The 27495-nt window shown below is 40.7% G+C and overlaps 1 protein-coding gene across 2 annotated transcripts in view; it reads left to right on the top strand.

The window, feature by feature from the left end:
* Positions 1-26877, top strand: part of lhfpl4a (LHFPL tetraspan subfamily member 4a) — a gene marked incomplete at both ends in the record, with an annotated part of 35218 nt that extends 8341 nt beyond the window's left edge. For both annotated transcript variants that reach the window (XM_079186397.1, XM_079186396.1), the window contains 4 exons: positions 1-33; positions 19074-19310; positions 21597-21613; positions 26824-26877. The exon at positions 1-33 is cut by the window's left edge and continues 373 nt beyond it. In XM_079186397.1, coding sequence (XP_079042523.1) covers positions 1-33; positions 19074-19310; positions 21597-21613; positions 26824-26877 — 341 coding nt within the window. The remainder of the gene's footprint in view (positions 34-19073; positions 19311-21596; positions 21614-26823) is intronic.
* Positions 26878-27495: the final 618 nt, after the last annotated feature.

Genomic DNA, 27495 nt, shown 5'->3' with positions numbered 1-27495 from the left:
ACAAGACGTGCGCCTGGATGCAGCTGTTATGCGGTAAGGATGGGAGACACTCAGTGTATTTGATGTTTATTAGTTTTTGGCGGGGGCGGGGCAGTTGTGTCTTCCCAACACTTTTTGTTTGGGGAACACCTTGAGAAGAGGAGCATCAGTAGGGCCTCACCTCCCACTTCTCCTCCCACTTTTCTTGTGTTGGGCCACATCTTATCTTCTTGTCAGAAATAGGGACTTGTTTTTCATCAGTAGTGCAAAGATTAAAGCAAAGTCCCGAAAACATGCTAAACTGAAAGAGTAATATCTCAGTCATCAGTCACTATTCCGCTGTCACCAGACATTTTGTAAGGTTTTGAAGCCTTGTCGGAGAAGACCCTGGGTCTTTAAAAAAAATTCTGACACTGCCTGTTCTTTTTCATCCGGCTGGTTGAATTAACGTGTCAGAGTGTAATTGCATGGAGTTATGATAATGAAATGCCTTCAGCAGCGTTGCATCAAAGATCACAGCTTCTATTTTGGTTGCCATATCTGCCTACCAGATTAGCCTGCATCATGCATAATCTGCACATGCATTCCAGTAATGTATCCCCACTCAGCATGTTCATTCATCCGTATGAAACTGGAACAAACTCCATGTAAAGGCTGATTGTAATTGTATTAGAAGGTGCAAGAAGTTTTTAGATAGACGCAGCTGACCCGTTTAGAGAGGGATAAAGTTTTTAAATTAAAAAAAATTTAAAAAAAACATTTTTGTTTGCTTTAGACGCCTCATCCCCCTCTCTACAGTCATGAAAATGCTATACAATGGATACAAGTTTCAGAATTCCCCCAGGCCTTCACCTACAAAATGTCACTCAAAGAGACACGTATACAGGTGACTCAACAAAGAGAGACAAAACAACTATAAGGAGACGAAAAAGAGACTCAACGACTATTAAAAGGGGAAAAACGCTATGAGACACAAAATGACCACAGAGACACAAATGACCGAAAAGAGACTGAAAATGATTACAAAGAAACACAAAACAACTACAAAGAGACACAAAATTACTACAAAGAGACAAACAACTACAAAGAGACACAAAATGACCACTAAGAGACACAAAATAACTAAAAAGAGACAAAAGACCACAAAAAGAGGAAAACAATGATGAAGACTGTCTTGCTCCTACGTAGGAAAGGTGAATGTCTGTGCCCAGGGGCCCATTGTCTCCTAATCCACATGTATGTGTAAACTCAGTTGTGACAGATTGGTGTAGTAGCAGTTACCTGCGTGTATACGAAGGCTGGTGTTCTCCCATCACTGAGCATTGAAAACAGATTTGAACAGTTCAGGTGGAGCCTGAAAGTGTCTCCCGCAAGCCCAGTCGGCATCAAAGAATCCCTCTGGCGGATTCCTAATCACACAAACCGCTAATTAACTAGACGTGATGCGGATGAAACTGGTCTGAAATGTGTTTAAAACGTTGCCGAGTGTTTATGTCAGGTGGGAGATGGTTTTCATGTTAAAGATGAGGGTTGATGTGGCTTTTTATTGAGTTTTCCCCCTGTGGCCTACTCAAACATCATGGCACCATTGTTCTCACTGACAGGGTGCACAGTTGTGTGTTGAGGGAGGGGGGTTAATTGTGCATTGGTCTGGAAGGGCTGACATTATCTGGGAGGAGGTATTGATGGCTAGATTACTGCAGGCAGCAGCAGCCTGTGTGGATAGTGTGGGACCTTTAGAAATCATCGACTTTTTCCTGCACTCCTTGGCTCTGTGTCCTCAGAGAGAGAGCCAAGAAAACAAAGAGAGGTCAACGCAAAGAGACACATGGGCGGATTAAGAAATGAAGACGGGGAGTGAAAGTTATTTTTATAGCATAACTCAAAAATAAGCGATATTCGTCGGGTTAGACACTCCTGGCTTTGTGATGGGAGCGTAGCAAACGGGACACATGGAATTCCAGTGAGAAACAGTAGCTAGTGGCAATAACAATGCTAACTGAGGCTTTACACACTATTACAGGTATAAATGTCAAGTGTCCCAAAGCATCAACCAGGCGCATGGGTTAAAAGCACAGAAGACCCGCCTCACCTAAGCAAAGTTAGCATAACAAATTTAACATAACATTAGCTGTTAGCATTTACAACCGTGATCGTAAACTGCGGCACAAATATGGCGCACCAAAACTTCTCATCTCCCCCACAGAACATTAATGAATTCAGAAAAGGTGAGGAGTATATTGCTGTTGATGACCCCTTCATACTTTAACGGAATTAATGGTGCTTTATTTTAGCATGGTTCTAAAATGTCAAAACGGCAGAAAATGAGGTAATCACACCCGGCGCGTGGGGCGTGTAAGCGCCGCCAGTGGTCGTGGTGCTCGGTCGTGCACCTCTAAACTGTCGTGACTGTCACAAATAGCTCACTGATAAAAGCACTATTTACAAGTAGGGATTATACAAAGAAGGCCAATTCGTTTTAGAAACAGGAGGTCTTTAAATCTAAATTTGAATAAATATTTTGTTTACAGGATATTCAACCTTTGTTTCTTCATAATGTAATACTTGACTTGTTTCTCTACAGGACTTGTACAAAAACAAAAAAGTAGTCCATGAATATGAGATATGAGTTTACAGATAATTACAATCCCTCCTCTGCATTGTGGAGGTTGGTATATGGCGTTCTGCTGGTTACATCTACAGTCTATGAGTTACACTTGTTGTCCTTTTGATTCTTCACAGTTCGTTTTGTCTTTACGCCCTCTGGCTTTACGCCACTGCTTTGCTCAACGCAGCAAAAAGCCACAGTAGTGCTGCACAAGCCATTGGAAATAATGGTTTTCAGAGGATAGTGGTGCTGCTGTTGCGTTTTGTCTGAAGGTTTGCAGCCACAATAAGCCAAGCAGTCCACATATCGTCAATTGTAAAAACAAAACATAACAATACAAATAAGACAATATAAGATCTGGTTAAGAAGAACTTCAGCTGTTCTGTTGTAAAGAGTAGAAGCAATTAAGTCCAGATGATACGATGAGTGGCAGTAACAATATACTGTAGGTTGTGTCCATATTGTGTTAAAAAAAAACAGTTCATTAAACTTCAACAACTTCAACATTAAAAATGTATTAATGTATAAATGTATTAAAAAAAATGCATTTGAATACCAACCCCACATGATAAAACATTATATCAAAGAGTGGGAATTACCAGTCTCTACTACTACTACAACCTATTAATGATAGAACATATCAATGGACGTTATAGAACTACACCCAGTGCAGCTAAATGTTATTGATTGATTAATGATTACATTATGGAGAGTATTGTGACTGATTCCAGCAACTTGCTACTCGGCTGGGTGCGGGAGAAGATCGTGTTCTTTACCCGCTTCAACAAAGAGATTCCAGGCAAAAACCGTGTGATCTCCGCGTCACCCATGCATCATTCGCCATCCGTTGCACCTGTGCCCTATACCAATTACCTGCTACACTAATCCACACTGCCACCCGTGGTCAACCTGAGGTAGGCTCCCAATATATACAGATATAATATCCAGACCTAACTAATGGCTCCTACAGAGAGTGTATTTCTGTTACATCGGTATGTAAAGGAGGACAGGCCTAGTATCCTTTATTACATAGCAACAATGATCTATGTTTTGAAGCGGTGTAAGTGAATTCAGTAAAATATCATTTAAATTCATTCTGCAGTAAAAAATTCGGTGAGTTTTCTCTCCTGACTGCCACAAAGGTTGCATTTGACATTCTCTGGAGGAAGCTGAGATAATATGTAGAAGATTTCTAATGGGATTCCTCCTGTTTATTCCTCTTCTCTCCCTCTTTTTTTTTTCTTCAAAAAATCTTTATAAATGTACACAATTTATAAATACACATTTCCCTTCCCTCCCCATCACCTCCTACTAACCTATCCCACTGTCATGTCCCCCCCCGTCTTGTTTTCATTTCATACCTGGGCCTTCACTGCTGTCCTGCAGTTGAACCACCTCCTCATTATGCAGAATTTGACATGTCAAAGAATTCGCCCAACATGTCAAACTAAAGATCTGATTGGTTGAAGACTATGACAATCAACAATATCGTCCCCATTCACTTAACCTGCACATGGATTCACTGGTGAGTCTGCAGGCCTGGGGCCTCTCTTCTTACCTAGAGACACAGAGGTGAAATCTGATTGGATAAAAGCTCTACTTAAAACAAGCTGCACTGGAAGCAGAGCAACTGAGGAACACAGTAGCTGTGCAATGAGAAAATAAGATAATGGGGAAAAAAATTGCAATACATGTAGTGTATTTATGAAAGATTATTAAATTATAAAATAGCTATAACTTTGTGATTCTGTCTAGGCCAGCAGAGAAGGCCTTGCTGGCCCTGACGGCCCACCACTGCCATTGACACATGGAGCATCAGCAGTAGCCCCGGAGGTGTGAAAACGAGAACACACTTAACATCTTTTTAACAGTCTTCAAAAAAGACATTTAAAATACACGTGCCTCTTCTCTTGTCCTTGTGTAAATGTAGCACAGGGGAACACGATCTTACTTCGTGAATGAGAGGGTTCAGTGTTCCAGAAAGCCTCCCTTCACGCTCAGATAATTCAAAAGTAAGGAATCATCCACTATTTTTCCTGTCTTGTCTTTTTACCCTTAACATGGCAAGCAAACCATGTCATGTTTGTGACTTTTCCTAAATGCTGCACGAACTCAGCTGTGTGCTCAGTGATCTATAGAAGATAAGTCCCATAGGTGGTTTGCTGGGTCAGTGCAAAATAGTGCGGTGCAGACAAGTTCTCTGAAAAATCCACTGTCTGCTCCAAAGGTGCCAGAGAATGCTCAAACTGACAGCTTTATTTCCCCCAACAACAGCTTCTTTAGGTATTGAGGGATGAGAATTTAAGTACTCTGAGCCCGACAGGTCATCAGAAGTGACAAATTGAAAAAGGCCGTATTGAATCTTTTTATTTGGAATGCGGAGGAGTGACATAGAGACGCCGTATACGGCTGTGGTCATCATCAACTACTTTATGGTCTACTTGACTCTAAATGGACCATAATTTACTAAATGAACATCATGCTATATTGAAGATGACTTGAAACTAGAGATTGAGACCATAAACTCATGTTTACAATGTTTACTGAGGTAATAAATCAAGAGAGAAGTAGAGTCATTTTCTCATAGACTTCTATACAACCAGAGGAGTCGCCCCCTGGTGGACAGTAGAGAGAATGCAGCTTTAAGAGACTTCCGTATCGGCTTCTCTTAGCACAGGGGTCGGCAACCTTTACTATCCAAAGAGCCATTTTATCCTATTTTCCACCAAATAAAATATGTCTGGAGCCGCAAAAGCTATTTGATGTCAGTTTATTCAGTTTATAAAGTTTTATATATAGTTATATTATATATACAAAAACTATAGTTTGTTGTATTTCTGAAATGATAGAACAAGAATAAAGACACTTGTTGATATTAATTGCTATTTTATGTGTTACAACAATATCACACTCTTATGAAGAGGAGAGTTTGCTGCAGCAGTTGAGGAATCGCTCTTTTTCGCTCATCTCCAGCGTGATACTTTCCAGTAAATGCTGTGTGTTTGTTCTGGAAGCTCTTTCAACATTACTCGCCACATATCAAGCATACAGGTAAGCCAGCATCGTTCGCAGTGAAAGCAAATTAATACGTCCACGCAGAATTAAACTCTATTTTCCTCCATGACTTTTCTGTTTTTGGATTTATCCATTGATAGCTTACTGAGGGCGGGGCTCTGCAGATCATGATCAGCCACCTGCAGGGAAAGGCGCCTGACAGCGACGAAAGCGCGGCTGTTTTTAAATATATTACTATTTTGCTCGACAGAGTTCGAATCCAGGTTGATGCGATCTTTCCATAAATATATTTTCTTCAATGTATTTCTTCATACGTGGCTGTGATGTAGTGCTCACTTAAACAATTGTAATCCCTGCTTTATATATATATATATATATATATATATATATATGAGATGTGGCTTTTAGATCTCCAGCAATATGTTTGTGAATGTGTGACGAATCTGGCAACAGAGGCAGAAAACAGCTGCTGCTGTTACACAAACACAACACACGCACGGAAGGAAACCAGTAGGTTTGAAAACCAGTAGGACGTAACACCGGCACCCACTGCACGCCCAGTGTACGTGAATAGTCACGTGATATTCGTTATCAGGCGTTTAAGTCTGGACGAAGATCATCTCGGAAACGATGCTTAAATCCCGTGTGGACGGAGGACTCAGGGAGCCGCAACAGAGGGACCGAAGAGCCGCTTGCGGCTCCGGAGCCGCGGGTTGCCGACCCCTGTCTTAGCAGAACAGGAGGTTGCCGCCTGGCTGAGTATATATAAAGAGGTCTCGCCCCTTCCTGTGTCCACCATTGAACCTTATTTCGGAAAAAATATGTCCAGTAGTCAATGTTGCAAGACGAATATCTTTTTTAACCTCATTTTAATTGTGCCATGTGAATGCAATATGCTTCTGTAAGCAAGTGAGTGAATAAGCTCTTAAGCACAAGCAAATAGACAAAATAAAGGCAAATGAGGCAAACACATTCACCAAATTGACAGTGCATTAGTGGCATAAAGACGTGTGCTACAAATACAAAAAATACAAGGAAATATGAAGTCAGATGAAGCTTCAATTCTGAATTGAAACGTTTTCAATACTCATCTGCCTGCTTTCTCGCCTGCTCTTTAATCGGCTCTGAGAGCAACACAGCTGAACAGACACGTTCCGCATCGCTGGTCTGAACAGTTCAGTTGGTTATTATGTTAAATAAACCCATTGACCGTTAATTAAACTATAGATGTAAATTAACCTATAGACTGTAAATTGACCAATAGACGAAAATCAATCTATAGACCATTAATGAACCTTTAGATGTAAATTAACCTGTAGACTTAAATTAATCTGAAGACCACAAATGAATCTATGGAAAGCACTTCAGACGAAAATGCTCTAACAACTGAGTCCTCTCTTCAGTCAGGTGGATCTTTGCTGAAGAATTACTTTTGACCGCTTTGACAAACTCAGCAAAAACCTCAGCCTGAAACAGAGCGGAGTGAAGCCCTGAGGCAGACATGGCTGGGAAGCAGTGACATCGAGTGCTGCTGGCTGAAGCACACATTTGGTGTTACATTGAGCGGGTACTATAGCCACAGCAGCCACCACTAACCCTCCTTCAGCTCACACTAGTATTTCTTTGCATTTTTCGTGTACATCGTATAGATTACTTGTTTCATGAAGGCATTTTCCCACTGTCCTACAACCACCTGAACACAGCAATAAGAATGAGATTTCATCGCTTATACCACAAACATTAATCTCCATCACGAATGTCCCCTCACATCGACACTGTTGAGGTGAGCCAAAACCTCCTAAATGGCAAAATATAACGTGTAGGGATGAAAGTATTTTCAATATTTTTACAGAAAATATATAAATGATTTAATGATTTAGGAGAGCCATGTAGAAGAGGGTAGATGAAGAAGAAAGAAAGTTGATGGACGCAAAAAGAACGTTGGGGAAAAAGAAAGGTACTTAAAGAAGTAAAGAAATCAAGCAGATAATAAAAGATTGAAGTTATGCAAGGTGTGTGTGTGTGTGTGTGTGTGTGTGTGTGTGTGTGCCGAGACCCTGCTAATGCAGACCTAATCTCCTATTAGATGGGAGACTGCCTGGGGTCTCACATCACTGCAGCCCTCTCTGCACACCCATAATCCTCAGTTCTGTCCTTAGATGTTGAGCCTCGACCAATTATTCTCCATGCGTTGCAAAACCCCTCATTGCTGACTTCCTCACTCCTTTTTTCTACCTCCCAGAGAGTGACAGGAGAAGTGAGGGATGCTGGAGTATGTGCAAGTCATTGTGAAATAGAGTTGGAAATTGTTTGTAACATCCAAAACATTAATCAAATTCAAATCGACATTGCGATGACCCCAATCTTCAAATGATCTTCAGATGAAACTGTGATAAAAAATAAAAAATGGTACACAATCTAACCAACGAGGGTTGGAAACACGTGGCACTGTGGGCTTGATGTGCACACATGCTGCCTTGCGCTCCATGTGACATATGGGAGTGAGAGAAGAAGTAGAAAACAATTTGTAAAACGCCACGTCACCTGATTTACTCTCTGAAAAAAGATGCAAACACTAAATAAAGGCCTCTAAAATTAATCTGAAGACTTTTACCACCTGCAGTGAGAGTCCAAGGTGTTTCCTGCCTGCCAGAAGTGCATTAATAACTTAAATAGTTTGTGAGTTGAAATGATCAGGGGGATATGGAGTCTGATGTTATGGTTGTGGCATCAATTGTGTGGCATTAACAAAAAGAGTGGTATTGGATAAATGGTCAGTCCCCAACAACAGCTTTAAAAATATTAATATCATTACTAATAACCAACCCTAGTATGTCCTTGGGTGTGAGTTGGTCCTTTAACATGCTGCAGCAGACCAAACCTTTTTGAAAATGCAAATACAATGTACAATCATTTCAGATTTTATTTTATTTGTTAATTCAGATAATTATTTTGTTATGTCATCCCTTTTTTCTTTCCTTCTTCAATATAGCTCATCTGTCCCTTATAAAATGATGTTCTCTGTTGGATCACTTTGTAAGACAGAGGAAACATCCAATTAAATGTTCAATATGTTGAATTGTGGGGATTTATTAGCAGAAATGGAATTCATACCTATGTTTTCATTAGTGTATAATCACTATAATCTCTTGTTGTATTTTCTGTAGCTTAGAAAATATGATGTTATAGTATATTCATTAAACACGATGTAAGTCATTGGATTGTACTTACAGTGTCACAATTATCGTTGAAAGCATTTTTTTAATATAGAATAATTCCTACAAGCCAAGATCCCTTCCTCCATTGGCCCTCGCTCTCCCACAACGTTCTCCTTATCCTGAGAAACCACTGAACGAGCTCTGGGAATACCCGTTCCCTCTGATGACAGAGAACAATGTTAACAAACCGCATCTCCCCTGAGACGTAAGAACAGGATCACAGCAACGCATCACTTACGTAAACACGTGATGTTACTTTCTTTGTTGTTCTCACCCTATTCCATGAATTAATGAACGAGTAATGACAGAATGAAAGATAGAGAAATAAGGGAAAACTTCCACTCCTGCAGCAGGCTGTTATTGGAGTCTAATTAGCCTACAGTCAGAGAATTCTGAGAATACGGTCCTTCAGGAATTCAGCATCACTCTCTCTCTTCGCTTTCCATAACTATCCTGATAAGCAGAAACTGACCTAGTTAGTAATCATTTGTTCATGTTAAAGTGAGCCGGGTTTGGCTGTAACCATGAAATTGTAATTGCAAAGGATACAAACAAAAGAGATAGAAATGCATCTCCCTATTCTCTTGGTTTTCAGGCCCTGCTACAACACGTGTCTCATTTCATAAGCTAGTCTAAAGCTACCCACTACAGCAGAAAGAACTAGCTGGTGAAACAAGTGGAATATCTAGCAGCTAATGATGTTTTTTCTCAGTTCATTGAGACCAAAGGAGAGTGGACATTGGAATTAAAATGTGTAAATATGCGATTGTTTTAACGAGTAAGTCACAGAACTTTATATGTTAATGACATTTTAATGTTGTTTTTCAGCTTGTTCTGCTGCCAAGTGGCCAAAAATCAATGATTGTAGCTTTAAGGTGCGTATCAACAGATTTAAATTTGAAAAAATAATGCGATCGTAATTCGTATGTTATGCACGCAATTATTAATGAGGAAGTATAAAGACTGCAAAGGTACGCACGGTGGTGGATGGGTCCAACAAACCTTCAGCCAGGAGATCCCGTGTTCGTTCCCCGTGTGAAACCAGAAGTCAACGTTGATTGATTTGTCACGTAACTTGGGTAATTGTGTAGTAATTTTAACTCAAACAACGACCTTTTCCAAAACCTAACTAAGTGGTTTTGTTGTCTAAACCCAACTGTTGTTTCCTGTGAAAACGGAACTTATTTTGAAAAGACCGTATGAATGTAACGAGCAGGTGGCAACATCCGGTTCTGATGATTGAAGCAAAGGCGGAAGTGTCTTAAACTTGCATTCTCCCTACTGACCAGCAGGGGGCGACTCCTCTGGTTGTATAGAAGTCTATGAGAAAATGACTCTACTTCTCTCTTGATTTATTACCTCAGTAAACATTGTAAACATGAGTTTATGGTCTCAATCTCTAGTTTCAAGTCTTCTTCAATACAGCATGATGTTCATTTAGTAAATTATGGTCCACTTGGAGTCAAATAGATCATAAAGCGGAGTACATTACATTACATTACAGTCATTTAGCAGACGCTTTTATCCAAAGCGACTTACAATAAGTGTATTCAACATAGGTATTCAAGAGAACTACTAGTCAGAACAGAAGTCATAAGTGCATCTCCTTGTTTACACAAGCATCTAAGAGCATAAACCAGAGAAAAAGTACAGAAACAAACTAATACAATACAATAAGTGCTAAGTGGAAGGCTAAGGTTAACACTTCTTGAAGAGGTGGGTTTTCAGCCTGCGCCGAAAGATGGGCAGCGCTCTCTGCTGTCCTGACGTCAGTGGGGAGTTCATTCCACCATTGTGGAATGAACATGAAGTATGTTTTAGGGCGGGCTTACTGTGATTGACAGGTTGGTACCAGAGCCGTATAAGTAGTATGGAGCCAAATCCAGGTCAATAGTTTTGATCATTTAAAAAAAAAATGTGAACCTGAAAGTTCAAGTTGTGGTCTTGAACATTGAAAAATACATCAATGTATTCAAAATAAAAATAAGTGAATGACAATTTTTTCTGGAATTTTTCTGAATACATTTTTTTTCCATTTTTCACTTTCATATATATTTTAATATTTGAGTTCTTATAATTTTCAGTTTCAGATTTTATATTTTCAGATTCAAATCTTATTTTTTTCGGTTTCAAATAGTTTTTTCAATTTCAGATCGTTTCTTTTCAGTTCAGACTTTTAATAAATTTGCGCCGCGTTAATCGCGTCATTCGCGCCATTCGCGCCATTCGCGCCCCCGGTCCCGCCGGGGACTATTTATGTTCATTCCATGTTTTAGTGTTCAGGGCACACCCTGGACAGTTTATCTCAATGTATGAAATAATAATATATGAAAGATGTCAAATATTTTAAGGTTTGTTGGAAAGCCAACGCTAAAACTGAATGCCGCTGGCTTTAAAAGTTGAATAATGTATGAAAGATGAGGAACGTTGTGAGGTTCGAATGGAGGTTCTTGCTGAACGTATGAATAAGTAGGAGAAGAGTTTTAGCTGTTTGCTGTGTTTTAGCTGTTCCTGTGACTCATCTCATCCTCATAATAAACACACAGAAATACACCAGCTGTCCTGTTCAGTGTATCGCCATCTCAGCAGGGTCTGACAACTGGAAGGCAGATATGTATTTTATCTACCTCAGCCCCCCCCCCACACCCCACCCCTCCTTCTCATCGGTCCAGCCAGTTGCCACAGAAACATCGCCCTACTTCCCTTCCTGCATTCGGATCCCTCCGTCTTCTCACCCTCGTCGCCTTCTCCTCTCTCCGTCTCTCTTTTTCACCCTCCATCCTTCATCTAGGCTCCTTCCTCACTCCTCCCTCACTCTTGCTCTTCCTCATGCTTTCCCCTCTGTGCTCCTCCCCTCTTCGTACTCTTAATAGGATTGTGACTTGCATCTAATTAAGCAGTTAAGCAGATCAGGAGACTATATGGTATGCTGTGTCTATGTGTGTGCTCATTCATCTTGAAGTTGTGCTGTGCTGACGGTAGTAGGAGCACCGCTCAAGGGATAATAGGCTGTATCGACCAATGCAGCATGTGTCACAGTCGCACTAATTGAGAAGCCAAACATGCGTGTAAATCACACACACACACACATACACACACACACACACACACACACACACACATTTACACTAAATTACACCAAAAATCACAAATAGCCTAATGACATTAGGAATAGTAATCCCACATTTTAGATTATGCATCAAGTGTCAAGGTTATGTTTGCGATTATAATCCAACAGGCCTACACTCCAACTCAAATTCAGAAAATATCTCCGTTCCTCAATTTGAATAAAGGGATTTATTGGATTAAATGAGTTAGCGTTTTGATTTTCTTAATTAAAAGGTGCAGTGTGTAGGATTTGGTGGCTGATAGCAGTGAGATTGCAAATTCTCCCTTGTGCCAAGCGTGTATGTAGGTACTGTAGGAGAACCTCGCCGGCCATCGCAAAAACACCTAATGCCGATGTTTGGTTTGTCTGTTCTGGGCTACCATAGAAACATGGCGGCCGGCTCCATATGCAGATATAAACGACTCATTCTAAGGGAACAAAAACAAATCTTAATTTCAGGCAATAATACACTTCCTTATAATATTAATAACATACTTAATAATATAACATTCTGCTTCTGCCAATAGATGCCCACTTTTGCCCCCTAAATGATACACACTGTTCTTTTAAATCAACATCAGCAAACCATAATTTGACCTCAGTGACAATGTCGTTTTTGGAAGGTAAATAATTTTTTTCCATAAATGTTCACTTTTGGATTTTACAACACACTTTTAAATGTTTGGATCACACGAGTTGGGAACAATCGTACACAGCCACCACCGATATCTAATTACATAGATAATACTTTTCACGAGCGAGCCTGTTTGTAACCGGTACCGACAGCATTATCTTCTCCTCACCCGTCGCTCCTCTGCTGTGTGTGGCGAGCCGACCCGCGAACAGCCCGCATACGTTATGTGTTCAATGAGCCTGTGAGCCCCACACTCATGATTACAGAGCTCCGCTGCAGAACGAATAGAAGAGAAACACCAACTAGAGTAGTCTGAACCATGCAGATGGAAGAAAATAAGCTGTGCAGCATTCAAATGTTGATTTAGATATGAATGTCAATGTTATCAAAGATGATTTAAACGAGTTGGTACAACCCAACGACATCGCACCTTTTTTATTTTTTATTTTCTTTGAGCAAATTTGATTGATTTTCAAGATATGCATTGGAATCAACAACAAACTAAAAACAAATTGGCAAAAATTGAAAGGAAAAAAATAGATATACACATAAAAAAACTAAACAAAAAGAAATATACGTACATACACACATCTCATACTACGGAACAGCAGTGCATACCTACACATACGCACATAATTACCTCCGCACCCCACCCCCCAGAATTAAGACTCCTATCCAGGATAGGGTAGTTTCTTTCTTCAGCACTGTGCATTCTAGCTACGACTTAGCACCTTAAACCTTGAAGTCCATCTCTCAGTAGACGATAATACAGCTCAATATAACGGAGTGGGATTTGCTGGCGGGACGGGGGAATCAATGTTTGGTTTAAAATAACTACGTGGTGGTGTTACTTAAGTATGGAAGTTACGTCACAATTAAGTACAATTTCGGGTTGAAATAACTACAGAAGTGACATAACTTAAGTATGGATGTTACGTGAAAAAAAAATTCAACACTGACTCGTGGTTTCACACTAGACACAAACAGCGGTGACCTAGGTAAGAGTCCGTTGTTTTTAGACTCGCCCTTCCAGCCCGACCTCTTACCTATTCGGACTTTGTCACTCTTAATGCTACGTCATCTGTCCTGGCTCACAATTAAGTGGATTACATAATGAATTGTTTAGCGGGTTGTATATGATTTACAGTGCATCGCTACAGTGTATGAGAACAGCCTGATCACATTCATAATCCACATGAGATTTGGATATACCTTGTATACAAATGAAACTTCTGTCCTGATAATGTTTCTAGTTCGGGGATATCCAAAACCATCAGGTTTCATCCTCTGGGTGCCATGAATGTTCACATCAAATGTCATGGACATTTTGCATTTCAGACATCTCAACTGAATGTAGTAATAAACTTGCCTTTAGTTGCTCTCTTTGTTACTAGGGTGACAAAAACCACAGTGGATTTTTTTTAGAGAAGAAATCCATCATTCTTACAAAACCCCCCAAGCTCTACTTTTCATTTATGAGAACACCTCTCGGCTTTATCACCACCACTGGAGATTCCATTAAGATGGTTTAATAACAGTCCCTGAATCAAATAAACGGCAAGTAAAATGTTTCCAAAGCAGCTCAAAGCACCCAAAGCTAGAAATGATTCACAGAGATTACAACTTTTCCAATATGCAGTTTTTTTTAATCAAAGTGATAACGGGTGATGGATTTGATTCAGAGATATCTGCCGGAGGTCATAATAACTCCTGCATGTCTTTGCTAGTACACCTCGAGTGAACTCTTGAGTTGGGTCTTGTGAAAGTGGAAATGTTTTCATAGATACAACTGGACATTTTGTGAAATTCAAATCAAAGTACAATTAGCTTATCAAATTGTCCATCACCTCTACCAGCATTCATCTTAAATATATATTTTATATGGCAATAGCCAAGTTTCTATTCACATATTTTGAGCACATTTTGAAGTATTGCATTAGCAAAGCTGTATGAGACGGCACCATTTGATAAAACATGTTTAATGATAAAACATGTTTAATCACTTGAGGTGATTTTTGCCTTTGTTGAAAACGAGTTGATTTGCTAAATGGGATATGGAAACGCCCGACTAAATCTAATTCCTGAAGACCTCGCTCAATGTTTCTATCGTACATGAGTTAGATTACCAAGGCGACGTTTTGTTCCCGGTTCACAACCTCCACTTCTTCTACTGTGTTTACTGGTGGATTACAGACATGCCGTTAGCACCAACTTCTGACCAAAGTACGCGCTAGCCGAGTTTATTTGCTCCAAACCAGTTGATGGGAACATGTCTAATTAGCATTTAATCTTTGCAATATTTCAAAAAATGCGCTTAGCAATTAAAAGAAACAAGACTTTCACTTAGGAGCCTGCTGTTCATGTCCTGTGTGATACCAAAAGTAAATGTTTACTTAACTCTTGTTACGCAACTTTAGTAAAGTGTGCTAACGGTGGATGTGGTTTATTTACAGCAGTTACGTTGTTGCGTTATTATTAGAATACAAACCATAAACCTTTTTCTAAACCTAAGCAATCGTCTCACAAAGTTAACTGACGTGTCAGTGTATGTTTCTGCAAGCATTATGAGGCTGATATCAAACATATTAATGAAAGTTACTTTTAGTTCAGAAACGTCGACATTCAATTAAATTATTTTGGATATATTGATGACCAGTAAGTCTCTTTTTAAGTAAGTATGCACGCTGTAAAAACCCAATCAGAAGCCCTGTTATGTGCACACATGGCAGAGAAATCAAGTTTCTTGAGCACAAATGAAATCTGTAATAAATGTTGTTTCTTTAATTATATGTCTACTTAAGGATTAAATTAATACCTCAATTTTAAATTGAGTGATGCATTGATAGAAATACTGGTAAATAAAACACAAGACCATAGTGGATTTTGTTGATATAGCAGGGTCCACTTCTTCTAAGGACGTGAGGTATGGTGTATCCTTGGGAGGACTAGAGGCCACTGGGCTGACAATGCAAATTTTGAAGGAGGTCGGCCCTGAAATAAGACTAACATTAGTAGTGTTAATCACTATATATATTTTTTTAAATAAAAAATTCGATTTTCTATAAATGCTGATTCGTGTACACTCTCCACCTCTCTGATAAGGCTAAACATAAACCTTGATGCGGTCATGGTTTACTGACTTAAAACGTGATGCGCAGAGAACAGAATAATTATGTTTTTTCACCTACAACGGCCATAATAAGCCGTCGTAGAGGCAATCGTATTCAGTATATTATTACTGTAGCGTGAAAGGCTGAAATAAACCCCACAGTGTGCAAGGAGAAGGTTGAGTGACTGGAAGAGAAGGTACCAAGGATTATGTCAGTGGTGATCTAATATGCCAGGCCACACACACACACACACACACACACACACACACAGCGTTCCTTTCTCACACGAGTGAACTAATTAGCAGACAATCCAAAATTAATTCTTTCTAGCATGCATGAGCACATATACACACACACGCAGGGAGAAGGGAAGGGTTAGCTGCTGGATAGTGTAACAGATTTAAATGAGGCTCGATGAATTATTAAGAGTGAGTCTTGTTCACTTCTGACAGCCGGGCAGGACTAAAGGAAAACCACCGGGAACACACAAACTCTTCACACCACATTAAAGCTGTTGGGGATGCTCCCGAAGCACACTGCAGGAGACTGGATGTCATGTTTTCAGGGGGCCCATAAACACAGCGGCAACATTTCAAACTTGTAATATGTCTGTTGCCATCATAAAGACAAGGTCGGGAGCTTGAAACACTTATCCGAACTTCACATAAATCAGTGCCGCAAGGAGTTTTGGAAATCTGAAGCAAACAGCAATAACAGAAAACATGCACTCACCTGTGTGACTGCTCTGTTTTTCTTTAGTCTTTAACCATCGTGTCTTTTTTATTTTCTATTCAGGAAAACACAGAGCAGTTTGAATGTATCCCGTCTCATGACAAACTACTACAAGGTCCTCAATTAGTGCCGGCACGAAGGACACAATGCCAATGGAAAATCATGGTGGACACACCAATTCCCAGGTTCAACACAAATCTTAATCAAAGGGAGGTCAGTGTGGGGGGGACTTTCACCCAGGAGACGAGTGTTTGTCTACCGTTTGAAGCATAAAGTCAATGGTGACTTGTTTTAAATTACGTAGGCTACGTAATTAATTGGAACCCAAACCATGATCTTGTCTTTCCCAAACCTAACCAAGTAGTAAACTGTTTTACTGTGCTGTGCAAAAAAAGCTATTTTGTCGTCTTTAACACGTTGCCTTGAAGCATGTGATAAATAGAAAAAATTGTGTCCACTTCTAACTTGTTAGTGCATTGTAATATAATACTGTGTAAATGTAACTACTTCTAACATATTGGTAAATAACTGCAGTGATACAGCTTTGAGGGGGGGGGGGGGGGTGCTACTCGCAGGGGAGCAACTGTTGCAGGGCTGGGGGGTGGGGGGGTGCTGCTGCTCGCAGGAGGGCGACTATTGCATCTCCACCACGTCCGCTGGTGGGAGTGTGCGTGCGCGGACCGGGGCGGAACTCCACCGTGTGCGATACAGAGAGCAGAGGATAAATGTAAATTGTATCAAAGTCTAACGTTTAATGTTTTGTTTTTTTGATGGCGGATTCGCGGGCCACATAAAATGACGTGGTGGGCCGATTTGGTCTGCGGGCCTTGCGTTTGAGACCCCTGGTCTATGAAGTGCCATAGTCCAAACCCCTGTAGCTCCCTCTCAGAGACTCTAGGGATTTCCTGTAAGCAGCTGAGACCTACAGTCCCGTACGTCCCTACGCACACTGAGCCTGTACATCGGCTGGGTTTCATTTGGTCTACGGCTCTTAATGGTAGCGGTGGTTTTGTAAATGAGGCATTCAGGGACCCATCTGTTAGGGCCAGCCTGGTCTCAGCTGGACCCTCTACACATCAGGGGACTACTCTGGCCTTATGGGAGCATGCACACACTCACACAGTCTTTCCACAGAAGAACTGCGTTAGAAAACATCTGCTCCTTTGATAAAAAGTAGAAGCTACAAGTCTGTGGAATTCATTATGGAAAGCACTTTTAAATTGCAATACAAATAAACATGCCCCACTGTGCCTTGTGTATGTAAAAATGTTGGGGAACAATAACTATGACTCCCAGAGAGCATTTCAGAAAGAAATATTCACTGCACTTAAAATTCAGTTCCATGTGCCGCTGACGGTGGACGGAAGTGGAAGATCACAGCATTGAGAAAACTCAAAACAATCTGCAGCTTAAATCAATTTACTTTGTTCCATTTGTGTTGTGTTCATAAATTCAGCAACGAAGGATTGGCTTCTCCTCCAACACCACTGCAGCCGCAGCCGCAGTGGGTATTGTAGTATTTCAGCCTGGTTTCCCTGACAACAAAACTGCGTCGTCAATAACTTTTCATGGATTACGGATTACGTTAACTTTTCAAAATTTCACTTCCGTAATTTAAATTAAAAAACAAAGACTTATTTTAAGCCAAACCATAAACTTTTTTAGGTACGTAATTTTTAGGAGACAGAGTATTTAAGCCAGTCCTCCATGCCAAGATGACAAAAAACTATATGACTTAATAATGAATTAATGAAATCTGGTGGTCATAGCATACACCTATAGGATCGTTAGATTATCAAATAGTATGACAGCGGCTGAGTTTGATGTGTCTCTGCTCTGTCAGTGGTAGACTTGTTGCTGTACATACTTTATTTATTCCTCTGGTTCTGAAAAGTGAAGCCAATGTTGAAGTGCCTTGAAACCTGCATTCTCTCCAACGTCCACCAGGGGGTGACTCCTCTGATTGTATAGAAGTCTATGAGAAAATGACTCTACTTCTCTCTTGATTTATTACCTCAGTAAACATTGTAAACATGAGTTTATGGTCTCAATCTCTAGTTTCAAGTCTTCTTCAATGCAGCATGGTGCTCATTTAGAGTCAAATAGACCATAAATCAGAGTATGCTTTAGGGTGGGGCTACTTTGTGACTACCAGAGTCGTATACGCCGGCGACTGCAGTGCAAATATGGTCACTTTCGTTTACTGGTTGCAAAAAAACAAGATTGGCAAAGGCCAAAATATCGAACTCAAGGTGTTAAACCAATGAGTGATGTCACGACGACCACGTACACTTCTTATATGCAGACTGTGGTTCAAACACTGTTCTGATGAATGGAGGGACGGGAAGAGAGGGGAAGAGATCGAGCGATGAGGACTAACTCTTACAACCCAGAGGGAAATGGAAAAATAATATTCTGTGTTCTCTCCCCTGCCTCCCCTCTTTTCTCTCACTTTCATTCACGTCACCCTCTACCCGCCTGCTGTTTTACACCTCAACCTACGTTCTTCCCCCCACCTGCCTCACCCTCCTGTTTCATTGCCCTGACTTTCCATCTTGCTCTGTTCTACACCTCGACCCTCCTCCCGTATTGATTTTCTCTCCTGTGCTGCTTTTCAATGGAACATAACCCCTTCACCTTGACCCATACTTCCTTGTCTGTGCTCCAGCCGTGTGTCTGGTGATCGGCTGTATAGTCTTCCCAAACGGCTGGGACTCGGAGGTGATCCGGGACATGTGCGGGGAGGACACCGGGAGGTACGCCCTGGGCAAATGCTCGGTGCGCTGGGCCTACATCCTGGCCATCGTCGGCATCTTGGACGCCCTCATCCTCTCCTTCCTGGCCTTCGTGCTCGGCAACCGGCAGAGCGACTTCCTGCAGGAGGAGCTGAAGGCTGACAACAAGGGTGAGAAGTGGAAAGCACTTTTAGTCAAATTACAGGGGACAGAAATGGACATGAAAGGCAAAAAAAATGTGTTTAGTGGTTCGAAAACGGTGCACTGTGCAATGAAAATGCTGTCATGCATTCAGAGTCTGTTCGACAAGGATAGCGGTGCTGGCAGGCGGAAATTAGAGAATATAATTAGTTTGTTTTTAAACTAATTAAACACTGTGTCGTCAAAGGTGGTGTTGTGTCTTTATTTATAGTCGGATTCTTGCATTTGTCATTATATTATTATTATTTTAACAAAAATGAGCTCAAATGGAGTTACAGGGTTTTTGACCAGCCAATGTTGAACGGTCACATCACCAGCAAACAAACTCAGACTTTCACCAAGACGCCAGCTGTTCATGTCCTGTGTGAATTCAAGTCAACGTTGACTTCTTCTACCTTACATTTTGATGTAACTTGCATACTTAATGCCTACAACTAAACTAAGCGAGTAGTTCTGGACATTCTAATATATTATATGTTAATGGCGGCTGTGGCCTCTGCATGTCATGGTGTCTTTGGGCTGTTTTTCTTTTGCTGCAAGAAAAAAATAATTCAAACGACCAACAGCAATTAATTATGGTGATATGTGATATATGCATGCAAATTCAACTTCTTTCAAAATGTCAACTTCATGCTGCATTACAATTTGTCTGATTCGGGTTTCTTCATGTTAGTTTGTCCTCCTTATAATACAGCAGAATGGATTATTGGCACTTTATGTATTTTCTGGCTGACACTGCCTCCTTAAAACTACAAATAACGTACCTAACGTATTTATTGTAATTCCTAGACCCCGCACCGTTTTTCCGGAAGTGTTTTTAAAGTTTTTGGACCCGCATCTTGGTGTGATCTACACAGACACTTTAAACTCTTTTACAAGCATGCAGCATTTTAAAAACATCATCTTAACATGAATACAATGTATTCTGCTGCTGCGGGGTTATTTATAGCTGGTGTATTACAGCAGGTGTTGGTCGTAGTTTCTGTTTCTGTGTGACCGGTGTCGTGATGAAAGATATCATCAGAGAAGGTGATGATGGTGTTGAGCTGCCTTAAGAGAAATAAACTCCCCCAATCCCTCCGAGTGTGTGGATTTAGTTACCATGGTTACGTGTCAGATTCCAGAAGGATAATTCTTTCAGAGAGAGAGAACGGCTGAATGTGGACGTTTCTACATTTGGTCAGAGCAATGCGATCGTGTGTTGTCAGGTTGTATTGTCACGTTTCGTTGTCACCTTATTATTTTAACACACACTATAATCTTTTTTCTGACCTTATCCAAGTAGTTTTGTTGTCTTAACGTGAATGTTAAAGGTGTCATTGTGCATTTCGGATATGAGGCGCTCCCCTATTGGCAGACGCTCTTGTTTTTATACTATGTCAGTTGCTCTGAGTCTAGTAAAGGATCATTGGAGTTAGATGAAAGTCTTGTGCGTCTCATACAGACACTAACGGGTGCCTTGGGGCGTCGGTATCAGATGCCAAGTGCCACAAACCAGCCACAGTATTCAACGAGTTGGGTTGAACAATGTGGCTATATTCATGCAGCCAATATAATACAATAAAAGTATTAGTTATTGTGGCTTTGTTTGTTTGAGTCGTATATGCAGTAAAATCATTTTTCCTCCAGCCGTGGGCATCTTGGTTGGTAAATGGAAAGGGTTTTGGTGGAGAAGAGAAATACATCTCTGATCTGCTGCTACCTTATGAACCATCCCGACCCCTTAGGTGGTCTGGGACCGGTCTACTTTCTGTTCGGAGTCAGAACTAAACATGGAGAAGCAGCAATCAGGTTTTCTGCTCCACATATCTGGACCAAAGTCCCAGAAAGCTGCAGGTCTGCTGAGACCCTCAGCTCCTTTAAATGCAGATTGAAGACCTTTCTGTTTGCTGCTGCTTTTAATTGAACCAGAGTCAAGGATATTAATCAATTTCCTGCATTTCTGCATTTTACTACTGTATTGTATTTATTACACTGCTTTTTAGTGTTTTAATGACCATTTTTAATGTTCTTAATTGTTTTTAAATCTCCTTTTCTTTTGCCTTACGTTTTGATGCTTTTAATGGTTTTATTTGAAGCACTTTGAATTACCTTGTTGAAATGTGCTATACAAATAAACTTGCCTTGCCTACTGAGGGACCAGTAGAGCACTATATATAGTTTATGTGTGCACTGTAGCCTTTGTAGTGATTCAAATGAAATCCACCTTCCAGGTAAAGGGAAAGTATTAATCTTACTTTTTGTCCTTTTTACAGATTTTGCTGTGTCACGGGTAAGTTCACATTGATGTTGGTGTTGTGCTTTGGGTGCCTGGTGTCATGGCTGTGAATGGTCTGTGTGTGGTGATGCATGGCACAGTGTGTATGTGAACATTCATTTCACAGTATATTTTCTGTTATCATGTAAGGTGAGTGTTAATGTGTCTCAGTCCATCACATGGCAGTGAAAAGCAGCATGCAACTGCCAACTTTTGCATCACAAAAAAACATCACAGTGAGCGCAGCCTCCCCTCAGCTAAAGCAACCTGGTGTCAGGTCAGATATCTTACACAACTCATGAGACAGATGATGTTTGGTCACATTAGAGACCATTAGAGGGTGACGTGATATATCCCACCCAGGGAGAAGGCTAAAAGGGCTGCGTTGAGGCAGAGGGGTAGAAGAAGAGAAGGAATTAGCAGGAAAACAAAAGGTGGTGGCGTGTTGTAGGAAACGTCCTCGGGCGCAATGCTTTCCCAAAGGAGCATGGCCTACTGCGAGAGGAGAGGAGACGTCAAGTCGAGGAAGGCCTTTCGCTGAGGAGTGCGTTTGCTGTGTTCACCAGGCCCTCCAGCTTCTCTGTGTGTGTACGTCAGCATCAAAGGAAGAGAGGACAAACTTCCTAATTACAAGCCACGCTGATGTACAAAGATAAACTCCCACAAACACAAACGTGACATGAGCAGCCGGGTGCTGCGGTGCATGAAATATAAATAGTTAAAAGACCAGAGTATGAAGAAAACCATCTCTACCGCTCAGTATTTTACAAGAAGTCCTCTTAATGTGCCTCAATGTTTTTACGCTTACTCAGAATGAATTTTCTTTTTTTTAATTATGACAAAAAAATATATATAATTTGCTGTTATTCTGCATGTATTTTTTTTTTTAAGTAGATGGGGAGCTGAAAAATCAAAGAAAAAAATACATAAAGTTATGTTTATGTACATATGTACAAAAGATACTTAGAAGAAGACAATCAAGACAGTCACAAGTAATTATTGTTTTAGTAATTTCTCTCAAGACAAAACAGAATTAAAAGGGTGCATTCATTATTTTCTGTTTTTTTTCTCAAATGGAGCAGTGATGTTGGTTACTAACGTAAGCTAATAATGTGAACGCTAGCGCCAGCTGAGTCACCGTTAGCTGTGTTAGTTTGGATTGTTTAAGTTAGCTTGTTTGTAGGCTATGCTGCAGTGTTTTGCAGAATAACATATTTAGGCCACCTATTAAAAGGCCGGCCTAAAAAATGCAAGAGAAAAATGGAAATTTGATAAATAAATAATATAAAATAAAAACATTCAAAATAATAAGTTTCAAATTAAATAAACTGTAAATAAAATGTATATAAAGTGCAAATGAAAATATAGCATTATAATCTGTGAATTATATGCTTCAGCAGTCTTCATTTTTTCATGGAAGAACCAGAAGTTGCTCTTCATATCTGTGATAAATGAACAGTCACAGCAGTCCATTTTTTGTCAAGAACTCCCTTTTTATGTTCCCCTCTTAATGAGACACTTGGGCCTCTCAGACACGATCAGATCCAGTCTTGGTGGAATGGGGGAAAGGCTCACTCTCAGAGTAGCCTCCAGTGTTTCGGGCTTTGGTCTTAGTTGTGGCCACACTGATTCACACAGTCATGTAGTCGTGAATGGGAGAAGGAGTTTCACAGCCCTCAGTGCTAGACATGGGTACTCCTTTGAAACAGCAATCCAGAAGGAGCCCAGGTCCAGTTTGCCCCACTGCAACTTTAAAGTGCTGATGGTGGAAACTTCCAGAAGCTGGGATTCCAGATGTGAGGGCAAAGCAACATCATCTTCAGTGGGATCCACAGATATTGGTACCAAAATCCACATGTGTCCGTCTCTGGGATCCTCAGGAAAGTAGTCAAATTTCTCTGCCAGTTGTGAGAGGTGCTGAGAGACTGAGTCACTGATCTGCACCTGAGGAGAGTTTTCCAAAATAAAAAAGATTGACAGATGGTTCATCCAATCATCCGAGTACTTTTCCAAACAACTGCTTCTCAGAAGGTTCTGTGTCACAAACCGTCAGGTTGGACGTCAAGGCCGTCAGCGCACATTTGGCATCCACCCAGTCTGATGAAGCTAGAACAACAGGTCATCCTAAACAGATTAATAATCATAATCCCCAACCTCTCCACCCTAATCCCTCCGACCCCATCCACAACTCCCCCCCCCCCCCTCTTCACCCATTGATTTTTGGCAAATCTGATTTTCATTAAATTGTAGGATGAACCATCTAAAAGTGCTACAGCTATTATTATCCTGCTCCACATGACACCATCATCAACCTCATCCCTCCACCCAGCCCAACAAGAGGTTCATCCTGAAAGGGGTTGTAATGGAGGGTTAGGGTTGACATTGCTGCTTGGCTAACTGAGCTAAAGGTTAAGTGAATTGGTCCTAGTTATGACCTCGTTATTGAAAGGCTTGAATAGTTCCCATTGGCATCAAGAGTGTTTATCTTTTAGAGGAAAAGGCATTAATACAATTATTTTTTTGACTATATTTTCATGTCTTATTGAATTCTTAATATATAATTTGGATTTCTGGGATAATCCTGCGTTGAAAGAAGAAGTTGTTGAAAGAAGAGTCTGGAAAATGTGGGAGAAAATGTATTAAAGGTTTGACCTTTCAAGCTCCTTGCATTAGTATGTTTCTTTATGTTTGTTTTCCATCTCACTGGCTCACACTGACTCATATGTCAGAGTCCTTCTGTCGCCTCTTCCACTTCCATCGGCAGCCAAATGGAGCAGAGCAGCCGACATAGAAAAGAGATTAAGCGCAGAGAAGACCATCCAAAATCATCCACAAACTGCACATGCTGATGATAATGTGATAACGTGGCTGGTGCAAGTCAAACGTCTTTTAGTGGTTCCAGAGCGATACACAGGGATGACATAGCTGAACTCAAATAATCAAAGATGTGGACCATGCATTTATCCCTATTTTTGATATTAACATTGAATCAGATGTCGAGCACCTAGCAAGCAAAAGAGACTTTCTCAGGAGTTGGTGGAGACCAAACCATAACTAAAAGCAGAGTGCATATTGGCTATCACATGACCAGAAACCATGGCTCCCATTGGATGATCATGTTGCTCTGTGACAGCTGGATGTGAAAGTGGCCAAATCTTGTCAGCCACAACGACTGTGTAAGGCAGTGATGGGGATCTGAGGATCTTTGTTTTGGTGTTTTTCTGCCTCCTAGTGGTCGAACATTGATTAACGCAGCTTGAAACAAATGTCACATGACTTTCAAGTACCTCGAATGATCTGAAGAGCCATGATGTGACGTATAATCACAGTGAGTGGGAGCACAGAGAAAATCGGATAAGCTTAGTCCATCCAAGACCCATCATCGGATACTTAATAGGTTCTGAAACGCATATATTGACCAAAATAGGTGCATACGACTGTACTTGCCTGAATGCACCACAGTTTAATCATACAAGCCTGATACGTCATCATCAGAGGTAACGTTAGGCACCAACATGAACATTAACAACGTCTCACAGCCTGGCACAGCGGCCACATATTCACACACACACAGCTGACAGACGCAACAGCATCATTAATCAAGCACGTCAGCACCAGTATGCCCAGTAATGTTAAAAATGGCCGCCCTACATAAACCACACACACACACACATATAAATGGCAGACGCAACATCAGCATAATATCCAATTGTACAACCACACAAAAACATTCATAATGAAATTGGCCACTGCAGTCCAAAATTTAAAATTAGCCTTTGATGATTACAGCAGGAGACGACGGGGCTTTATGTTGAACCATGAAATGATTTAATTACAGTCCCCTTCAAAGGAGAGCAGGGTAAAGCAGGGAACAGTACAGCAGCTTGTTACGGGGAACGTTTGGGTGACGAGGGGCCACATGTCTTTATTACTTGGCTCTTGTTGAGGAGAAACCAGCGCAGGTGTCGGGCTTGGTTGAGAGTGATGGCAGAATTTGAGGGTAATTCTCTTCCTCCTGTTCCTAGTGACGTCTTTTGGTGACAAACTTAAGTCAACTGCTTTGTTTTGCGATGATTTTTAATTCATTTTTTATCTTGATCTGTAGTTATAAGCAAACTTTCGGGGAGAGACCTTCTTAAAGGCAAGAACAGGTGGCAAGTGAATGCAGCATCACTTGATTAGTCTTAATGCAGAACACCTGTGTCAGTCAGTTGGACCCGTGTGGCTGACCAAGGGAATTGCAGTCCTGGGCATGATGGAAGTTTTTTGTTCATAGTCCGACAATTGAAACGGCTTCTTTGACTGCTTTTCACTGCAAAAGAAAAGAGGAAACTTTCTGATTGGACTAAGGGCTAAGTGGGTCCCAGTAACCGTTGCTATGTCTAATATATTTCTTAACCTATACTGTATTTTTTCGAAGTTACAGCTAGCGATGCAGTGACTCCGTTGGTCTAGGGGGGAGGAGTCAAGTTTAGTTGTTCAACCTTTTAATGGCAGTTAAAGTTTATTATTTACATTACATTTATTACATTTCACCAACAAGGCCATTCTAAGTGCTTTACAGAAAACATAGTTCAAAAAATTACAAAAGAACATTATAAAAGGACATGTGAATACAATAAAAAATACATTTTTTAATGGAAAAATAATGTGGAAGCTTAAAGAGGCCCTGGCCAGAATAACAAACAAACCCTAAAGTAAAACCAACTCACAAAGCTAACCAAACTAACCCAAAAAGAAAAGTTACAATTCTGAACATGCATCTCTATTGACAGAGAAACACAGAACAAAATGGTTGTAACAAAAGTTGCAGCTCTTCCCTACGGAGCTTCCTACAAACCTAAGAGGTTGTTGTGGATCTGATTCAGTCCCCAGTAAAAAACGGAATAAAAGCCTTGTGTTCTTCATACCATCAACTTATATTTGAACTCACTACTATTTATGTGTGTTATACTTTTCACTCCTAGAACTCAAACGTAGTTTTTCACCTTGAAGTCAGCAGTGTATATTGAATAAGCATCCATGATACAACTCAGTGTGAGTCGGTGTTGAAAGGAGCGTAGAGTTCAGTGTAAAGCACACAGGGCATGAATGAGTTCCGGACCTTTCCTCCTGTGTCGCCCTGTCTTCTCTCTCTCTCCCCCGATCAGGCACATTTCTTCTGTTTGTTTGTTGCTGCAGCCGTCCTGACGCCGTCTCTTTTCTCTTCCCTGTTCCTCCTCCAGATTGAAATCCGGGACAGCAGGGATCCAAGATTTGGAGTCCAGCGGTTCCACTGAGAACCAAACTTTCTCTCCTCCTCTCCCAGCTCCCTCCCTCCATCCAGCTCCTGCTCCTCCTCTTCGCTCCAAAGCTTTTCGGGTTAAACCCTCGATCATGGGCTCAGAGGCCAAACTCCAGCAGTTTGTAAATTAGAAGTGAAGTGGGATCACCTGAAAGAGGCAAACTCAGTCTGTTGGAAGAGGAATACTTCCTGAGAAGAAGTATGACGATCAGCTTTATCAAACTGGGATCAAATCATTCAGAACACACAGAGTTTCTGTCTCAAAACGTTGTTATAAGAAAGGTTATGAAGTTATAGATAATGACGATGTGCAGTGGGCATTCTATGAAAATATACACGTTTTTATTTAGTGGGAAAAAAAATATCTCTTTCCAGCTTTAAAAGCAACATTATAAAGTGCGTATGTGAAAGCACGCTGGTGCTACTTCTGACAAAAGACAAAGAGAAAAGAAAAAAGCAGATGATTTTGTACAGCCAGAGTCATTTTCAGAAGTCTTTTTCAGGCCAGTTTTCCACTGCTCTTTGTATAAGTCTGATCCCAGGAACTACCAAAATAGGACATGTATGTAAATGAGACGTTTTTATGTAAACAGGGTAAAAAGATACATGTTGA

Source organism: Pholis gunnellus, assembly GCF_910591455.1.
Source record: "Pholis gunnellus genome assembly, chromosome: 3".
Lineage (NCBI taxonomy): Eukaryota > Metazoa > Chordata > Actinopteri > Perciformes > Pholidae > Pholis > Pholis gunnellus.
This window is presented reverse-complemented; position numbering and strand designations above follow the sequence as displayed.